The 15,602-nt window shown below is 43.7% G+C and overlaps 2 protein-coding genes across 6 annotated transcripts; both read right to left on the bottom strand.

Annotated features, from left to right (window-relative positions):
- Window positions 1-92: 92 nt before the first annotated feature.
- On the bottom strand, window positions 93-2,088 carry LOC108858427 (protein PIN-LIKES 1). The gene is given in 10 exon segments (XM_056993918.1): window positions 93-286; window positions 371-556; window positions 628-680; window positions 766-866; window positions 941-1,033; window positions 1,116-1,297; window positions 1,353-1,478; window positions 1,567-1,691; window positions 1,769-1,848; window positions 1,946-2,088. Coding segments are annotated over 10 exon segments (1,206 nt in total). The 5' UTR covers window positions 2,081-2,088; the 3' UTR covers window positions 93-161.
- Window positions 2,089-10,277: 8,189 nt separating this feature from the next.
- On the bottom strand, window positions 10,278-15,075 carry LOC108861936 (DEAD-box ATP-dependent RNA helicase 42). 5 transcript variants are annotated; one of them, XR_008945381.1, is made up of 4 exons: window positions 14,970-15,075; window positions 11,266-14,887; window positions 10,780-11,117; window positions 10,278-10,688 (listed from the first exon to the last, which is right to left on the bottom strand). XR_008945381.1 is itself a non-coding variant. In XM_057009727.1 (3 exons), the coding sequence occupies exon 2, from the start codon at window positions 14,792-14,794 to the stop codon at window positions 11,267-11,269; it is 3,528 nt and encodes a 1,175-aa protein (XP_056865707.1). In that variant the 5' UTR covers window positions 14,795-14,887; window positions 14,970-15,075; the 3' UTR covers window positions 10,278-10,688; window position 11,266. The 5 variants fall into 5 exon arrangements, 3 of the variants coding, with proteins under 3 accessions (XP_056865707.1, XP_018491446.2, XP_056865700.1); XR_008945380.1 differs by having other exon boundaries at window positions 10,814-11,117; XM_057009727.1 differs by lacking the exon at window positions 10,780-11,117.
- Between the last annotated feature and the right edge of the window lie 527 nt (window positions 15,076-15,602).

Genomic DNA, 15,602 nt, shown 5'->3' with positions numbered 1-15,602 from the left:
TTGCTTATTAGGATGATCAAGTTGAAAGATTATAACATTAAATTTTATATAAGATTATAACATTAAATTTTATATCCATTGCTCTAGTTTCTCAAAGTAGTAAGGATTTGCAATATGCTGCACGTATATGTATATGTATGTGTGTGTGTGTGTGTGTTAGTTCAGGCTACAAGCCACATAAAGAAGGTTGGCCAGAGGGTGAGAGAAACCGAAGCTAAAGCGTAAGACCAGAAGAGAATCACAGAGCATTCACTTTCTCCTGACCCGAATAGTTGAGTGATTGTACCTGCCAGAAAAAGCTAAAAGTATATGAGAAAGATCATGTGATGTGTGGCTTGTAGTATTTTCTGACTCTGGTGAACGAACGAACCAAGATTCATTGCCGGTGGAACAACATATTGAAGCAGAAGAACAAACTGGTAGAGCGGTTCGGATGTAATCAAACCCAAGTGATGAGCTCCCTGCACTATCAAAACACCTAATACTGGCAGCAACACGTAACGCACAACCACCACGCCTAATATGACTGACTTGTGCATTCCTGATCCCCTCAGACCTGTGATTATTAAATTGTTTCTTGAGAAAAAAAGGAAAGTGTTTTTTTTTCATGCAGCTTTTGTTGTTTACCTTTGAGAAGGTTTCCTCCTATAATCAGAGTCAGAAGAGGAATCGTCCCTTCCCTTCAAGAAGTGGATTAAGCTAACTCAGCTAAAAAAAATTGATAAATCATTGAAAAAGTGATAGTTTGAAGTTAATATGGAATACCCTAATAGAGATACTGAGTCCTCAATCACTCTGAGTGGAGCTATGTTGCCGATTAGTAGCTTCCTTAGCGTAGGAATAAGCCCAATCGCAAGCGCGATAAGCTGTAAAATCAAAGTTGCTTATTCAATATCTGAACATACAGACAGAAAGCTAGCTTTCTTTCCAAGGAACAAACCGCTGCAATAGTTGAAGGAGCAAAGATTGTTCCTAGATTGATATTCTCTGCTGCAGAACATACTCTTTGCTTGATCTTGCTCCATGTTCCAAACTGGCCCACATACACAAAAACCATAAGTTACCATCATATAAAATGCTTACAAGAGAATATCAATACACAAAATGGTTGTAACTGAGTAAGAGACCTCCTCCTGATCAACTTGAACGACTTTGGTAGGGATCAGTGGCACTGTAGAGGAAGTACCGATGATTATCGGAGTTTCCCTAGCTAGCACTCTCATAAGATTGTATACATAAGTCCATATGCAAATGGATCCAATCTAATATAATACAATTAGCACACAAACGTTTTTGACTTGTAATTAGCATTATAATCCAACCTTCAGAAATTAATTAAGAAATGGTTTTACATACCGCCATAGAGAGTGCAACATAACTTAATCCATACTTCTCACAAGTCTCAGGATCTCCAAAAGGACTTCCCTTCTCATTGCATATAGCTGGGATAATAATGAGTGGCATGTTTCCCAAGTTCCCTGTTGAATTTTCATATATAACAATGACTCCAAGAACAAAACAAAAACTTTAGTAGGATGATGATGATGATATTATAAAAGTTTTTACCAGCAGCACAGCAACCAACTATGATGCCATGGAGATGTGAAGGAGGTTTGGTGATCTTGATAACAAGCCAACCAAGAAACGAGCCAATGATGAATGTGAGCAGAACGTTGAGGGGCATGAACCACCTAAAAACAAAAAGTTACATTTAGTTTCATATAAGCAGAGAATGATCAGCTCTCTGGTTTTGGAAAGAGTAACTTACATTTTCACCAAGCTTTCATAAGTAATAGTCTCAGCTAGACTGCTTGCAACGAGTGAAGGACTAAACACATAGAAAACTATCTGTAAATAAAAAAACAAGTCTGTACGTAAAGAATCACACATGCATATATGTGAGACCTCAGAGAAGAACTATTATTATATTATAAAAGAAACTGACGTTGTTGAGATGTTTTCTAGCATCTTGATTCAGAATGTTAACACGATCAAGAGCCAAGTAAAAGCCGATTCCTGTTATCACAAGAATCTTTCCTACTGGTATCGACGACGTTATGAACAGATCCAAAAGCTTCATCGTCGCTTGATATCTGATACCTATCAGCAAATCAAATCTATCAACATCAGATATAAATCACATTATGAATAAACATCACATATCAAGAACAGAGCAACATTGGTGAGATTTTTTTTTCTGGAAGATTTTTTTTCATTTTGAGAGATCGTTACGTGATGGCTTACTGTATAGACGGAGGATTGAGAGGAACAGAGATCTACTCGGCTTCTCGAGCTAAGAAACAGAGTACCAGACGTAAGAAAATGAAGAAGTGCGAAGAAGGTGACGAGAAACTTGGTGGGAGTGGCTCTCGCTCTCTTGAATCCTAAAATCGCTTACACTTTGCTTTGCATGGCATCACGGTTCTACTTTTAGTAGTTTGTAACAAGTAACAAGTACCTATATATATATATTCTTTTCTTTAAATCAATTCCAATTAATTTTTTTCTTATTTATCTAGTGTTTTAAAATCTCTTCAGTGTTTGCACAATGTAAAATTATCGATACGCTACAAGCTATTTATGTCGTCTTATCAAATTGAATATTTTTTAATAAAAGTTATATGTATATACAATAGTTTAAGATGTATTCATGCGAAAATGAATTTTAGTTACTTGTTGCAAAACATGGAATATCTTTATATTTTCCTTGGACAATATCATCAACATGCCTACAAATAAAAAGATATATTGATGATGGAACTTTTAAAATTACAATCTGAAATTTTAATTTGATAAAGTTTGTAGCAACGCTTATAAAAAGGGATAATTTTGAAATAATTTGATATAACAAGCAAAGCGTAGATCGTGGATGAATCCCATGTCACAACTGGTATCATGCTTACATCAGACCAGTCACATTGTTTCTGTGGACCCTGTGAAGATTCTAGTTTTATAAGAACAAGTAGAGTAGTTTTGCAAAAAGAGCTGTAAATTAATTGAAGAGAAATCAAAATACTATTAGAAATTTTATAAAAATGTTCTGGATTGGACCTAGTGCAAATGCTCCGCTTACACATGTCTAGAGACGAAACTACTTGCATGGAGCAAGTTTTGGAGTCTGTATATGAAACTGAGTGTAACATCCCTGTCCCCCGGCGCCCGACCGGAGTTAACGATAGGGAGTCATGGACACGCGTATACCCTTTAAGGCAATCCGCCGTGTCCGTTACTGGTCCCAAGAGTCGACGGACGCATTGCTTTCCTTTGAAATTCCGATTCACCCGTATCCATTTACTTCTACTTACAGTCCTGCGCAAGGGAAAAGGAGATGGGAGGGGTGAGCAATCGAATTACTCAGTGAAGTGGCTCTAGTCCAGCTTGCCCGCAAGACACTCTACACTACTCTATGCGGAAGCCAGAACTAACCAATCACTACAATCAAACAGTGCAACATAATACATTTCATAACCACACCATTTCTAGCAACCTAGCAGTCAATCAATCACGACGAACTCAATCATTTCTACGCAACACATTAAAGAAGAATAGAACGACTCGACAACCTCCACAAGAGCAACTGATTCCAATCAACTTAGACTTAGGACCTATAGCCGTTTACGGACGTCCCCCACGTGCCGGCCTATCCTGGAAGGGGTGCCCTCTCTCGGGAAAACCGTCCCCCTCTCCAGCTTCCTAGATGGCTATCCGAGTTGCAGCTCGTTGGCCCATCGGCACTGTCCGCCACCCGGTCGTAATAGCCATAATTATGCCACGACTCAGCATTGACTCGACTCGATCCTAGGCGCCACTTACATCATTTTATATCTCGCATCTCGCGGTAGGCACTTCTTATATCCCGCATCTCGCGGTAGGCACTTCTTATATCCCGCATCTCGCGGTAGGCTCAACTCTTTACTCCCCGTGGGTACCTCGTGTTAGGCTACTGTCCCACGGTTCACAACACATCACATCCTAGACTCTAGACGCCCACCCGTTCTCGGTGGTCCAAACAGGACTACAAGCAACTCATTGACATTCATCTTTCACATTCTCAACTCATTCTCGTTATTAACCACTTTCACTTATCATTCACTTTCACTTCCACTTTCACATGCTTTAACACATAGACTCATAATCAAGATCACACTTAACACTACTCAACTTCATAACTCATTCCACATTCACTTAGACTCTTACTCCATATTTCACATAGTATTCAACATCACTTAGCAACCAACCTTAATAACATACACTGCTCAAGATTCCATCACAACACTTAGTACAATGCAACTACTTCCTCTAGCAACCTAGCTTCCATTCACATATCAACACATGGGACACAAATCATTCACACAACCATTCACATCAATAATAACCACATCAACACAAGGCAGTCCATTAAGTCCCATTTAACAGTGTGACGGTTCTTATGCATCATGAACATTCATCTATCACCCTAGCTTTCATCATGATCTAATACCCTAACTTCCACACAAGGATTAATCAATCCTAGATCCAACACAAGGTAATATAAAGATCCTGAAGCAAGAAGGGTTCAAGACACCTCACCTTAACTTAGATCTGAACTGAAGAGACGAGAGAAGATGAGATCCGAACCACCCGATTAATCAGCTACACCACCACCACACCGGCGATCACCACGGCGACCACCACCACTCGTCCGCCGGAGAGGGAGAGAGAAGCGGACGGCGAAGAGAGAGAGAGAGAGAGGCGGCGCGCGGGAGAGAGAAGGAAGAGACGAGGAAGAGACGCGACGGCTAGGGCTTCCAGTCTCCGGGAATCTCTGCAGAGCTTCGCTTCTCGATTTGTGGATGAGACAAAAAGAGGGGCTGCATCTCTTTTTATAAGGAGTAGGAGCTGATGGTCTTAGGGTTTTCGGGTTCTGGGCCGTAGAGAAGCCCGATTGGATTAAAACAAAATCAGGCCCGGGATAGGGATGTTACAACTCTCCCCCACTTAAATGGAATTCGTCCCCGAATTCCGCGTGTGAACTCCCAATCCCCAACATCCCGTACCCAATCGGTACACGGAGCACCAACCCTTCCAGCAGTTTCTGCAATCCCTGATAACCCTTGGCGCGAACTTACGGCGGCTTTACACTACTTCCAATCCACTTCGGGCGGTACTACTCGCTTCGAGGTTTCATAGGTCTTCTTCACTGTGTCCTTAGTTCTCCCCCACTTCGATCGTACATACCCACTCGTCCTCTGCCCAGTGGCGGTTTCATGGTGTTATCCGAGGCACTTATTACTATCCTTACTCGGCCCCAATTGGTGATGTCGGGGTTGGTATCGCCCAAGACAATGGTTGAAAACTGCTTGAAGCCCAGAAGCAAGATACTCTTCTTTTCCGTCCACCGTTGTGCACGGTCTTCTGCTTTAGCACTGTAGAAGTCAAGCAAGGGAGGGTCTTCGACCTGCCATCTCACAACTCTCTTTCCAGGTAGACAAAATTCCCTTTGGACGCACAACCAGTGACTAAGCCTGAGGATACTTTGCAAGAAAGCTCTGCATGAAACGGGTGATCATGAAGGTTTTTCCATAACCTGGCGCACGAGCCATGATGCCGCCACCATGCTCATCTGTTACTAAGTTGCTGCGTAGGAACTGGACCCCTTCGATTTGATGAGGCTTCGGCTTGCTAGTATGCGTTGGATGAGCAGAAAATCCACCTGTCATCAGCCCTTCTTCAGATAACTTAATCTCAAAATCTGAATCGCCCAACTTTTTACCCCGAGATTCAGAAGCATATGTCCTCGTGCTCCTTTGCGCTTTACCGAAGTCCACTTCCACATACTTTAACACTTCTCATTTCTCATTTACAGCATCCTAATAGTTCTAGGTGCTTCAACTCATCAACACATAACACACGACACAAGCCATCTAGGCTACCACAACCGCAGCAACACACACACATGATTCAGATCCGATTAACACGTGACTATGACAGAACCATCTATTCAACATGAGACGAGTTCACAACCAAGTCCTCACAAAAAAAAAACGGACTGCGGCGTCACCGACACCACATCACCTTGACTCTTCCGATGCTGTACAAGACTCGACTGAAACGGATACTTAGGCTTCTCAACACCATCTCCATCATCATCAGTAGAATCAAGAATAACAATCTCAGTGGAAGAAACCACAGAGAGAGCCTTCTTCAAACCATCATCATCCAAGTCAATTACACAATCCAAAGCCAGCTGACTCTCCAAACTCATAAGCTTTTCTTGATCACCCTCTGCTGCCGCTGCCCCCGCTCCAAACACAGTATGGGCAAGCGACGGGTACAACCAGATGCAGCGCTTCACTAGCTCCATCCTCAGGTTAGCCTCTTCTTCCAACTCTTTAGTAACGCTCCCGAACTTACCACCGTCTAGAGCCTCGAGCATGTTGCCGACGGTAAAGGGTTGAGAAAAATCGGTGGCTTTCGATGGATTCCTGAACCGCTTCACTTCGGAGGAGCCGAGAGAGTGTCTGTCGTCATCAGGCTTTCTTTTGCGGTGACCTTTAGAGGGAGGTTGGAGAATCTCCATGAAAGAAACAGAAATTCCTAACTGAAATGGTGCCACACCCTGGTTACAATTCCTGCTTTCGGACACATCCGTTCTTCCTGGTTTCGATGATTCTAACTAAATCCGAACTCTAAACTTTTGCTCGATCATCTTAAAACCAATAAATGAATTCAATAGATAAATGGAGTCGGACTACAATAGTTCAAAAAGCTCAAGGCATCTGCACAAACGCGGACTGCCCATAAATATAGAAAAACACCAAAGCCAGCAAATAACAAATAACTAGTAAATGACTCGCATCCAACTCCAAGAAAAGAACCCTACTCGCTCAGCCACCCCCTCGCGGAAGACCGTCGCGAGCCTCGATTCCAGGGCCCGCCGGGCCGCCCGCCACCCTAGGCTCCGGGTTTCCGCCCTTCTTCCGATGGTGTTGAGGCTCGGTCGCGAACACCCTTCCTGTAACCTTATCCTCCGCAGTTACTGCTTGACTAGCCATCCTCTTCACAAGGGCGAACTCCAAAGGTTCTAAAGCTCCACCGATCTTGTCACGAATCTCTCTGCGTAGTCCGGCCTTGAACAACCTACACCACTCCTCTGCAGGTTTGGGCCGACACTGTCTGGCTGTCTCCAGGAACTCCTGCAGGTAACCCTTCACTTTGTCAGACTTCTGCGCCTCCTGAACCCGCACGTCGCAATCGCAATCGTCCTGATTGGTCGAGGGCTTCTGTGGGCGTCCCTGTTTCTTCTTAGGTGTTTCCCCACCAGATGCCTTGGAGTTCCCATTGCCTTCCTTTGGTTTCCCTTGCTCAGGCTTCTCGGCTTCAATCTCCCCTTCCGCTTCGATCGCTAAACCCGCCATACGCTGAACCAAGGCGAACTCCAGTGGTTCTAAGACCCCTTTCACCTTATCCTGAATCTTCTTACGTAGTCCCCGTTTGTACCATCTGCACCACATCTCTGCACTCTTCGGTTTACACAGCTTGGCTTGGTTGATGAAGTCCTCAGTGTAGCCAGCAACAGATCGATTCTCCTGCTTGTTCTGGAACAGTGTCTTGCACCGGCATTTCTCTGCAATGGATCTCGGAGGCTCTCGGGCTACCCCTGACGCCTTGCTGGGCCGGCCCCGTTTCCTCGGAAAGTCCTCATCGAGAGCGAGTTGGAACGTAGCACAACCCTGGAGTTCACGCTCCTCCATAGCCATCTTCAGGAAGTGTGGCATCGTCACTATGCGTCCCACAGTCTGCTCAAGAGGGTACTCGAATGGGAATTCTCTGAACTGCTCCTCTGGGTCGGGAAACCTGGGCAGCACCCAGTTACCCTCTGCGTCACGGTACCGCTTCCGGGCATGCTCCCGAGTGCCCACCGGCCCGTAGCTCAAACGCGGCATCCTCCACTCGTAGTGATCAAGCGGAAACATCCTGCAGTAAAAAGGAAACGATCAGAACCATAATAGAAGCATGGACATAGTGGGTGGTTTTTGAAAACATCTCACAAGTTTCTAAAGTTTCAAACTTTCACAAACTCTTTTATTTTAAAACAAGGTTTTGAAAACTTTTGGAAATGCCGACCCCTTAGAATAGCACTAAGGGATCTTAACCCCCGCTCTGATACCAATTGTAACATCCCTGTCCCCCGGCGCCCGACCGGAGTTAACGATAGGGAGTCATGGACACGCGTATACCCTTTAAGGCAACCCGCCGTGTCCGTTACTGGTCCCAAGAGTCGACGGACGCATTGCTTTCCTTTGAAATTCCGATTCACCCGTATCCATTTACTTCTACTTACAGTCCTGCGCAAGGGAAAAGGAGATGGGAGGGGTGAGCAATCGAATTACTCAGTGAAGTGGCTCTAGTCCAGCTTGCCCGCAAGACACTCTACACTACTCTATGCGGAAGCCAGAACTAACCAATCACTACAATCAAACAGTGCAACATAATACATTTCATAACCACACCATTTCTAGCAACCTAGCAGTCAATCAATCACGACGAACTCAATCATTTCTACGCAACACATTAAAGAAGAATAGAACGACTCGACAACCTCCACAAGAGCAACTGATTCCAATCAACTTAGACTTAGGACCTATAGCCGTTTACGGACGTCCCCCCACGTGCCGGCCTATCCTGGAAGGGGTGCCCTCTCTCGGGAAAACCGTCCCCCTCTCCAGCTTCCTAGATGGCTATCCGAGTTGTAGCTCGTTGGCCCATCGGCACTGTCCGCCACCCGGTCGTAATAGCCATAATTATGCCACGACTCAGCATTGACTCGACTCGATCCTAGGCGCCACTTACATCATTTTATATCCCGCATCTCGCGGTAGGCACTTCTTATATCCCGCATCTCGCGGTAGGCACTTCTTATATCCCGCATCTCGCGGTAGGCTCAACTCTTTACTCCCCGTGGGTACCTCGTGTTAGGCTACTGTCCCACGGTTCACAACACATCACATCCTAGACTCTAGACGCCCACCCGTTCTCGGTGGTCCAAACAGGACTACAAGCAACTCATTGACATTCATCTTTCACATTCTCAACTCATTCTCGTTATTAACCACTTTCACTTATCATTCACTTTCACTTCCACTTTCACATGCTTTAACACATAGACTCATAATCAAGATCACACTTAACACTACTCAACTTCATAACTCATTCCACATTCACTTAGACTCTTACTCCATATTTCACATAGTATTCAACATCACTTAGCAACCAACCTTAATAACATACACTGCTCAAGATTCCATCACAACACTTAGTACAATGCAACTACTTCCTCTAGCAACCTAGCTTCCATTCACATATCAACACATGGGACACAAATCATTCACACAACCATTCACATCAATAATAACCACATCAACACAAGGCAGTCCATTAAGTCCCATTTAACAGTGTGACGGTTCTTATGCATCATGAACATTCATCTATCACCCTAGCTTTCATCATGATCTAATACCCTAACTTCCACACAAGGATTAATCAATCCTAGATCCAACACAAGGTAATATAAAGATCCTGAAGCAAGAAGGGTTCAAGACACCTCACCTTAACTTAGATCTGAACTGAAGAGACGAGAGAAGATGAGATCCGAACCACCCGATTAATCAGCTACACCACCACCACACCGGCGATCACCACGGCGACCACCACCACTCGTCCGCCGGAGAGGGAGAGAGAAGCGGACGGCGAAGAGAGAGAGAGAGAGAGGCGGCGCGCGGGAGAGAGAAGGAAGAGACGAGGAAGAGACGCGACGGCTAGGGCTTCCAGTCTCCGGGAATCTCTGCAGAGCTTCGCTTCTCGATTTGTGAATGAGACAAAAAGAGGGGCTGCATCTCTTTTTATAAGGAGTAGGAGCTGATGGTCTTAGGGTTTTCGGGTTCTGGGCCGTAGAGAAGCCCGATTGGATTAAAACAAAATCAGGCCCGGGATAGGGATGTTACACTGAGTATTTCCCTCAATACATCGTCTTGTATATATGCCTTACGTTGAATGTTAATTCATCAAGAACTTATAGATCCCCGTTTGATACGTCTCTCAGATCGAATCTTAATTAGACTAATACTTTGGATAGCACTTGATACCTGGACGTTTTGCAATTACTAACGTGCTGCAAAATGATTGTTTATAGTAATGCATACAGCTCGTGTAAGCATCTCCTATCTCTACTAAACAGATACTAAGTTTTTGTGGTTATATTTCCAATGTTCTAAGGAATTTATGTGCACTTCGCTTGCTGTTTCAGACACTCTCACAACAACAAAACAGGTACATTGGCCTTTCAAGAACATCGCTTAAGGTTTATGTCCCCATTTGGCATGGTTATCTAACATGGTCTTTGGACGCAACACGTATTAAAAGCGCCGTCACAGAATTGAATTCGGCAATAAACCATTTTTGTGGACCAAGATTCTCGATTGTCTACACGACCACGTATGTACTCTCATACAAGAGTTTTTTTACTTCCAACTATTTTGATCACAGATCCGATGTACTATGCAAACACCACCTTTTACCATTAACTCAGGCTGATGATCCCATCATAGGCACAAAAACTGAACCAACTCTCCAAGACATCTTACCCATTGCAGAGGCAAAAGCTTTGAACTGTTCTCCCAGGGAGCTTCATCGTTTCACAATTTTTTTCCCTGCGGAAAAGATGCCCAAAGCTGTATAAGGGAAGATGCAAGAAAGAAAACGTGTGGTGCTGCTATCGACTTAAGAGCTAAAAGAACAAACCAAACACAACAACTGCATCAAAGCTAGATTTTACCCATCCTTTTACAGCCATTACCACCATACGGTAATGCGCATTAGCAAATCCATCGAAGCCATTGTTTAAACATAACAAACAAACAAAAAAGAGAGGGAATATAATTAAAAGAGGAGAGATCTAGAAGTATGAGCAACAACAAGCATTATAAGAACTGTCACACCAAGTTCAAGTCTATCATAAGAAAAGATTCGGAAATTGTGCAGAGAGTGTATTCCACAATAGTAATCCAATAATAATACTTGTTAAACAAAATAAACTGTGCGCTTTGAATCACTTAACAGACCACCTCATGGCTGCTTTCCTGTTAAAAGACAGAAACCAAGATCCATAAGTCTGAACATTGAGATTAAAATAGCTATGTAAATAGTCTGAGTGCAAGGTTGTCGTTAAAACATTTAACTTAAAGCTACCACCAATGGTTGTAGATTGGATTAGAATTCTCGACTTACATTATATGACGGAGTACTTTCCAGCCTGCGATCCCCCAGGAAGTGACAACGACTGATTTGTAATGTCTTCAAGAACACGCTTGAGTTCAACTTTCGCCGTCTTCACAGATTTTTCCGTAGGCCCTTCAATGAACAAGTAGAGCTTGCGTTCCCCAGGTGGTGGGATACGTGGAGGAGGATAATACTGACCTCTAGTGGTAATGGCGGCTCCAGTCCAGTCCGATATTGGACCCAAAGTTTCTTTGTGGGTGACCTTCCAACGAGCATTTTGTGGAAAATCATTGATCTCCAGTTCTGCTTCATAGTGTTCAGGCATTGCATCAGCTTGAATCTTCGCCAGGTTATGTTGCAGGTTAATGGCAGCAACCATGGCTGCAGCACGGCCTGCCCCATCATTAGGAAGGACTGGAATAGAAACCGGAAGGGTACCAGGTAGAGAGGTAATCCCGCCACCATTTGGCAGCAACTGGTTTGAAGTCACAGGAGCATTCATTGCAGCAGCATTAGCTTTAGCAGCCGCAGCAATGGCGGCTATGTGAGCAAGAGCAGCTTGGTGTTGAGAGGTATCACCACCGACAGCACCTGCCTTTCTTACTACATCATTCTCATCTTCTGAGTCAGACTTGTCTTCCTCAAACCCATACTCCTTCGCTTGTGCTTTCTTTGCTGCTTTCCTAACTTCTTCCTCCTCTTCGTTGAATTTAAAGCCACTACCTCCATAGCCAGTTCCATGAGCTTGCTCAGTACCCTGTCTCACCTTCGCCATGAAACCGTCAGCGATTGCTTTCAGATCATCGGGGATTGGCTGCTCGGAAAGTTCCAGGGCCTTGACTAAATCCGGTGCATATTTTGCATCATCTTCGGAGATAAATGTCACAGCACAGCCTTTCCGCCCTGCCCTTCCTGTCCTGCCAACGCGATGCACATAATCTTCATAGTGGTTCGGAGCATCATAGTTTACAACCAACTCAAGGTCTTTCACATCTAGACCCCTAGCTGCAACACTTGTGGCAATCAAAATATTGCACACATTGCTCTTAAAATCAGATATAGTTGATTCACGATCAGACTGTTCTTTACCACCGTGAAGAGATAGACAAGGATAACTCCTTTTAAACAAATCCTTCAACAAGGCATCACATTTTTCCTGCGACTGCACAAAAACCAAAATCTTTCCTTTCTCATACCATTCTCCAAGAAGTTCCAGCAGTCTTAAGAACCTCTCACTCTCCGGTCTGACTTCAACTAACTGTGATATATCCTTATTCACAACGCTCCTTCCACCAACCTGTATTTCAATAGGTTTGTTCAAGACTTTACGTGCCAAAGCTTCAACTTGACGTGGAAAAGTAGCAGAAAAGAGCACAGTCTGCCGATCAGGTCGAATATTTTGAATAATACGAGTAATTTGAGGCTCAAACCCCATGTCAAACATACGATCAGCTTCATCCATTACCAAAAATGTGACTCTCCGCAGATTGGTGATTTTCCCACTGCTTGTGCAAAGAATATCAATCATCCTCCCAGGAGTGCACACAACAATCTCTGTCCCTCGCTTCAGCTCACTAATTTGCTGCGCAACTCCTGATCCTCCATACACAGGAACACATCTTATACCCAATGGCTTTGAAAACTTTTTGATGTCGCTGTGAATCTGCTGAACAAGCTCCCTAGTAGGTGCCATTACAAGCCCAATTGGCCCCTCACCAGCTTCAACGGGAGGCTGATCCTTGATATGCCTCAACATAGGCAAAACAAAACCTAGCGTTTTACCTGATCCGGTTTTTGCAACTCCAATGCAATCTCGACCGCTCATGATGATTGGAAGTGCTTGCGTTTGGATAGGCATTGGCTTTTCATACTTAAGCTTGTTCATGGTATCCAAAATTTTGCTGGTTAGTCCAGTCTGGTGCCAAGATTTTATGGGTCTTGGTACATCCTTTCCATGGACTTTCAGCTCAAATTCCTTTCTGTAAGCGTTAACTTCTTCTGGTGTCATCCTTGAGATCTCCTTCACTTCAATATAGAAGTTCTTCCGGAAAGGTTCATACTCTATTTTTGAGTGGTCAACAAGAGCCAATTTTTCTGCTTTTGTCTTCTTTACTCTCTTCATGAACTCCTCATCGTCTTCGTCTAAACTTGGATCATCATCATTCTTTGGTTCTGAATAATCAGAATCAGAATCTTCACCTTGCATTATCCTGCCAAGGGATTTGTTAAAACCTTTCTTCGGCTGGTGATCAATTTTCTTTCCATTACTCTTAGTAACCAAACTACTATCTTCAACTGCTGGAGGAGTACTGCTGCTAAGCTTCTCAACCTCGGGTAATACCATCGAATTCATAAAAGCATCTAAAGGATCAATTTCCTCTTCATCTGCAGCTCCTTCACCTTCTACTTCAGAGACGGTAGTAACTATCTCGTTCTCCTCCGCGTCTACCATCTTGGCATCTGCACCAGTTTCGGGTTTAGTCTCTCCATCAACATCCATCTCTGTTTCTGGTTTTTCCTCCGGATGCCCTTCTTCATCATCAGATTCCCCATCAAGAGTCCAAGCCTTACCGGTCTTAGGCTCTTTATCATCCGCATCACCCTTACTTTCACTTTCAGCTTCCTCTTTCTTCCTCTTCAACTCTTGCCACTCCTGAACTCTTCTCCTCCGTTTCTCAGCCTCCTCATCCAATTTCTTCTGCTCTTCCTCTAGTTCTTCTTCCCTGGTCTTTTTCTCTTTCTTTTCACCATCCTCCTCGACACTCTTTTTCCTTGGACTATCCACATTGTCATCTCCATGCCTGCTAGATCTACCAACACTCTTCTCACGCTCCTTCTCCTTCCGTTCTCCACTCTCTCTTCTCCTACGTTTCAGGTCACGCTTGACATCATCATCACTCTCCTCATTCCCATCCTCCCTTGATCTCCCCCTTTCTCGGTGCCTCCTACCCCTTTCTTTCTCACGTTCTTTCCTATCCCTCTCTCCATCTTCCCGTTCCCGCTCGCGCCTCTCTCTTTCTTTCAGTCTCTCCTTCTCACGCTCCTCTCGTTCCCGTTCCCTCCTAACTCTATCCTTCTCCCTCTCTCTTTCTTTCTCCTTTCTCTCTTCCCTCTCTCTATCCCTTTTCCGATCTTTCTCCCTATGTTCTCTGTGTCCTCTCTCCTTCTCCTTCACCCGGCGTTTATCCCTCTCACCATCTTCTTCATCCTCATCCTCAGAATCACTACTCCTCCTTCTCTCTGACCGTCTCTTCCCCTTCTCTTTATCCCTCCGCCTCCTCTCCTTCTCTTTAGGCCTCTCCCTCTCTTCATCATCATCATCACCACCTCTATCGTAGTACTCATCTTCAGATTCATCACTACTCTTAACTCTCTCAGACCGCCTCTTGCGTCTATCCTTCTCCCGGCGCTTATCCGAACCCCTCTCCTTCTTCCTCTCCCTACTCCGATCACGGTCCCTCCGACTGCTCTTCAAATCATCCTCCTCCTCCTCCACCTCCAAATCCTCCTCCCTGTACTTAGATTTAACGACCTCCATATCGCTCAATCACCACAAATCCGGATAAGCAACAGCTCAATTTCACCGATGCGATGAAAAATCAATCAAATTCACCTCCCAGATTCCGCGAAACTGCCTGATTCAAAATCAATGTATTGAGTAAAGAGTCCCAAATTAATCGAAGAATTATGCAAACAACGATCGAAAAGCTTACACGAAGCTTCAAGAAGAATCGAGATTCACCGGAGCGTCGGAACCCTAACGTCTCACGTTATTGTAGAGCCTTTCACTGTAAAAAAAAATCTCGTTATTGTAAAACTGAAATCTCTAAAACTATTTTCGCAATATAAAAAGAGGAGGCCTGATATCGATTTGCATTGAGCCCATATTTCACATGGCGGTTTTCTGATTTATATGTTTGGGCCTTAAGGCTCAACTAGCTTCCTGATTAGCGAGAAGGCCCAGTTATAAAATCACAATTTCTTATTTTTTTAAAAAGATATTTTCCTAGTCCAAAAACAAAAGATATTTTCCTTATACATCTGATTTTATTTTTACAAGAATATAATCTCCAATATATAGAAGAAAATATATGTTGGAGGTAAAAACATGTTCTCAGTTCTGAAAGATACTCTCCTTATATATACATCTCTTTATAGAAGAAAAATCTCAAAAATATATACTTTTCTAAGTACATGAACTATGATTGGTATAATATAGGAATATCAAATTTTATCACCAAACCTTTTGTTTTTAGTATTTTGGAATGAAATTTCTGACTATTTACAAGTGTCATCCAAATTAATAAAATGATATATGGATTTTAAATGAATGAAATTTATATAAA

Source organism: Raphanus sativus, chromosome 1 (genome assembly GCF_000801105.2).
Source record: "Raphanus sativus cultivar WK10039 chromosome 1, ASM80110v3, whole genome shotgun sequence".
NCBI lineage: Eukaryota > Viridiplantae > Streptophyta > Magnoliopsida > Brassicales > Brassicaceae > Raphanus > Raphanus sativus.
This window is presented reverse-complemented; position numbering and strand designations above follow the sequence as displayed.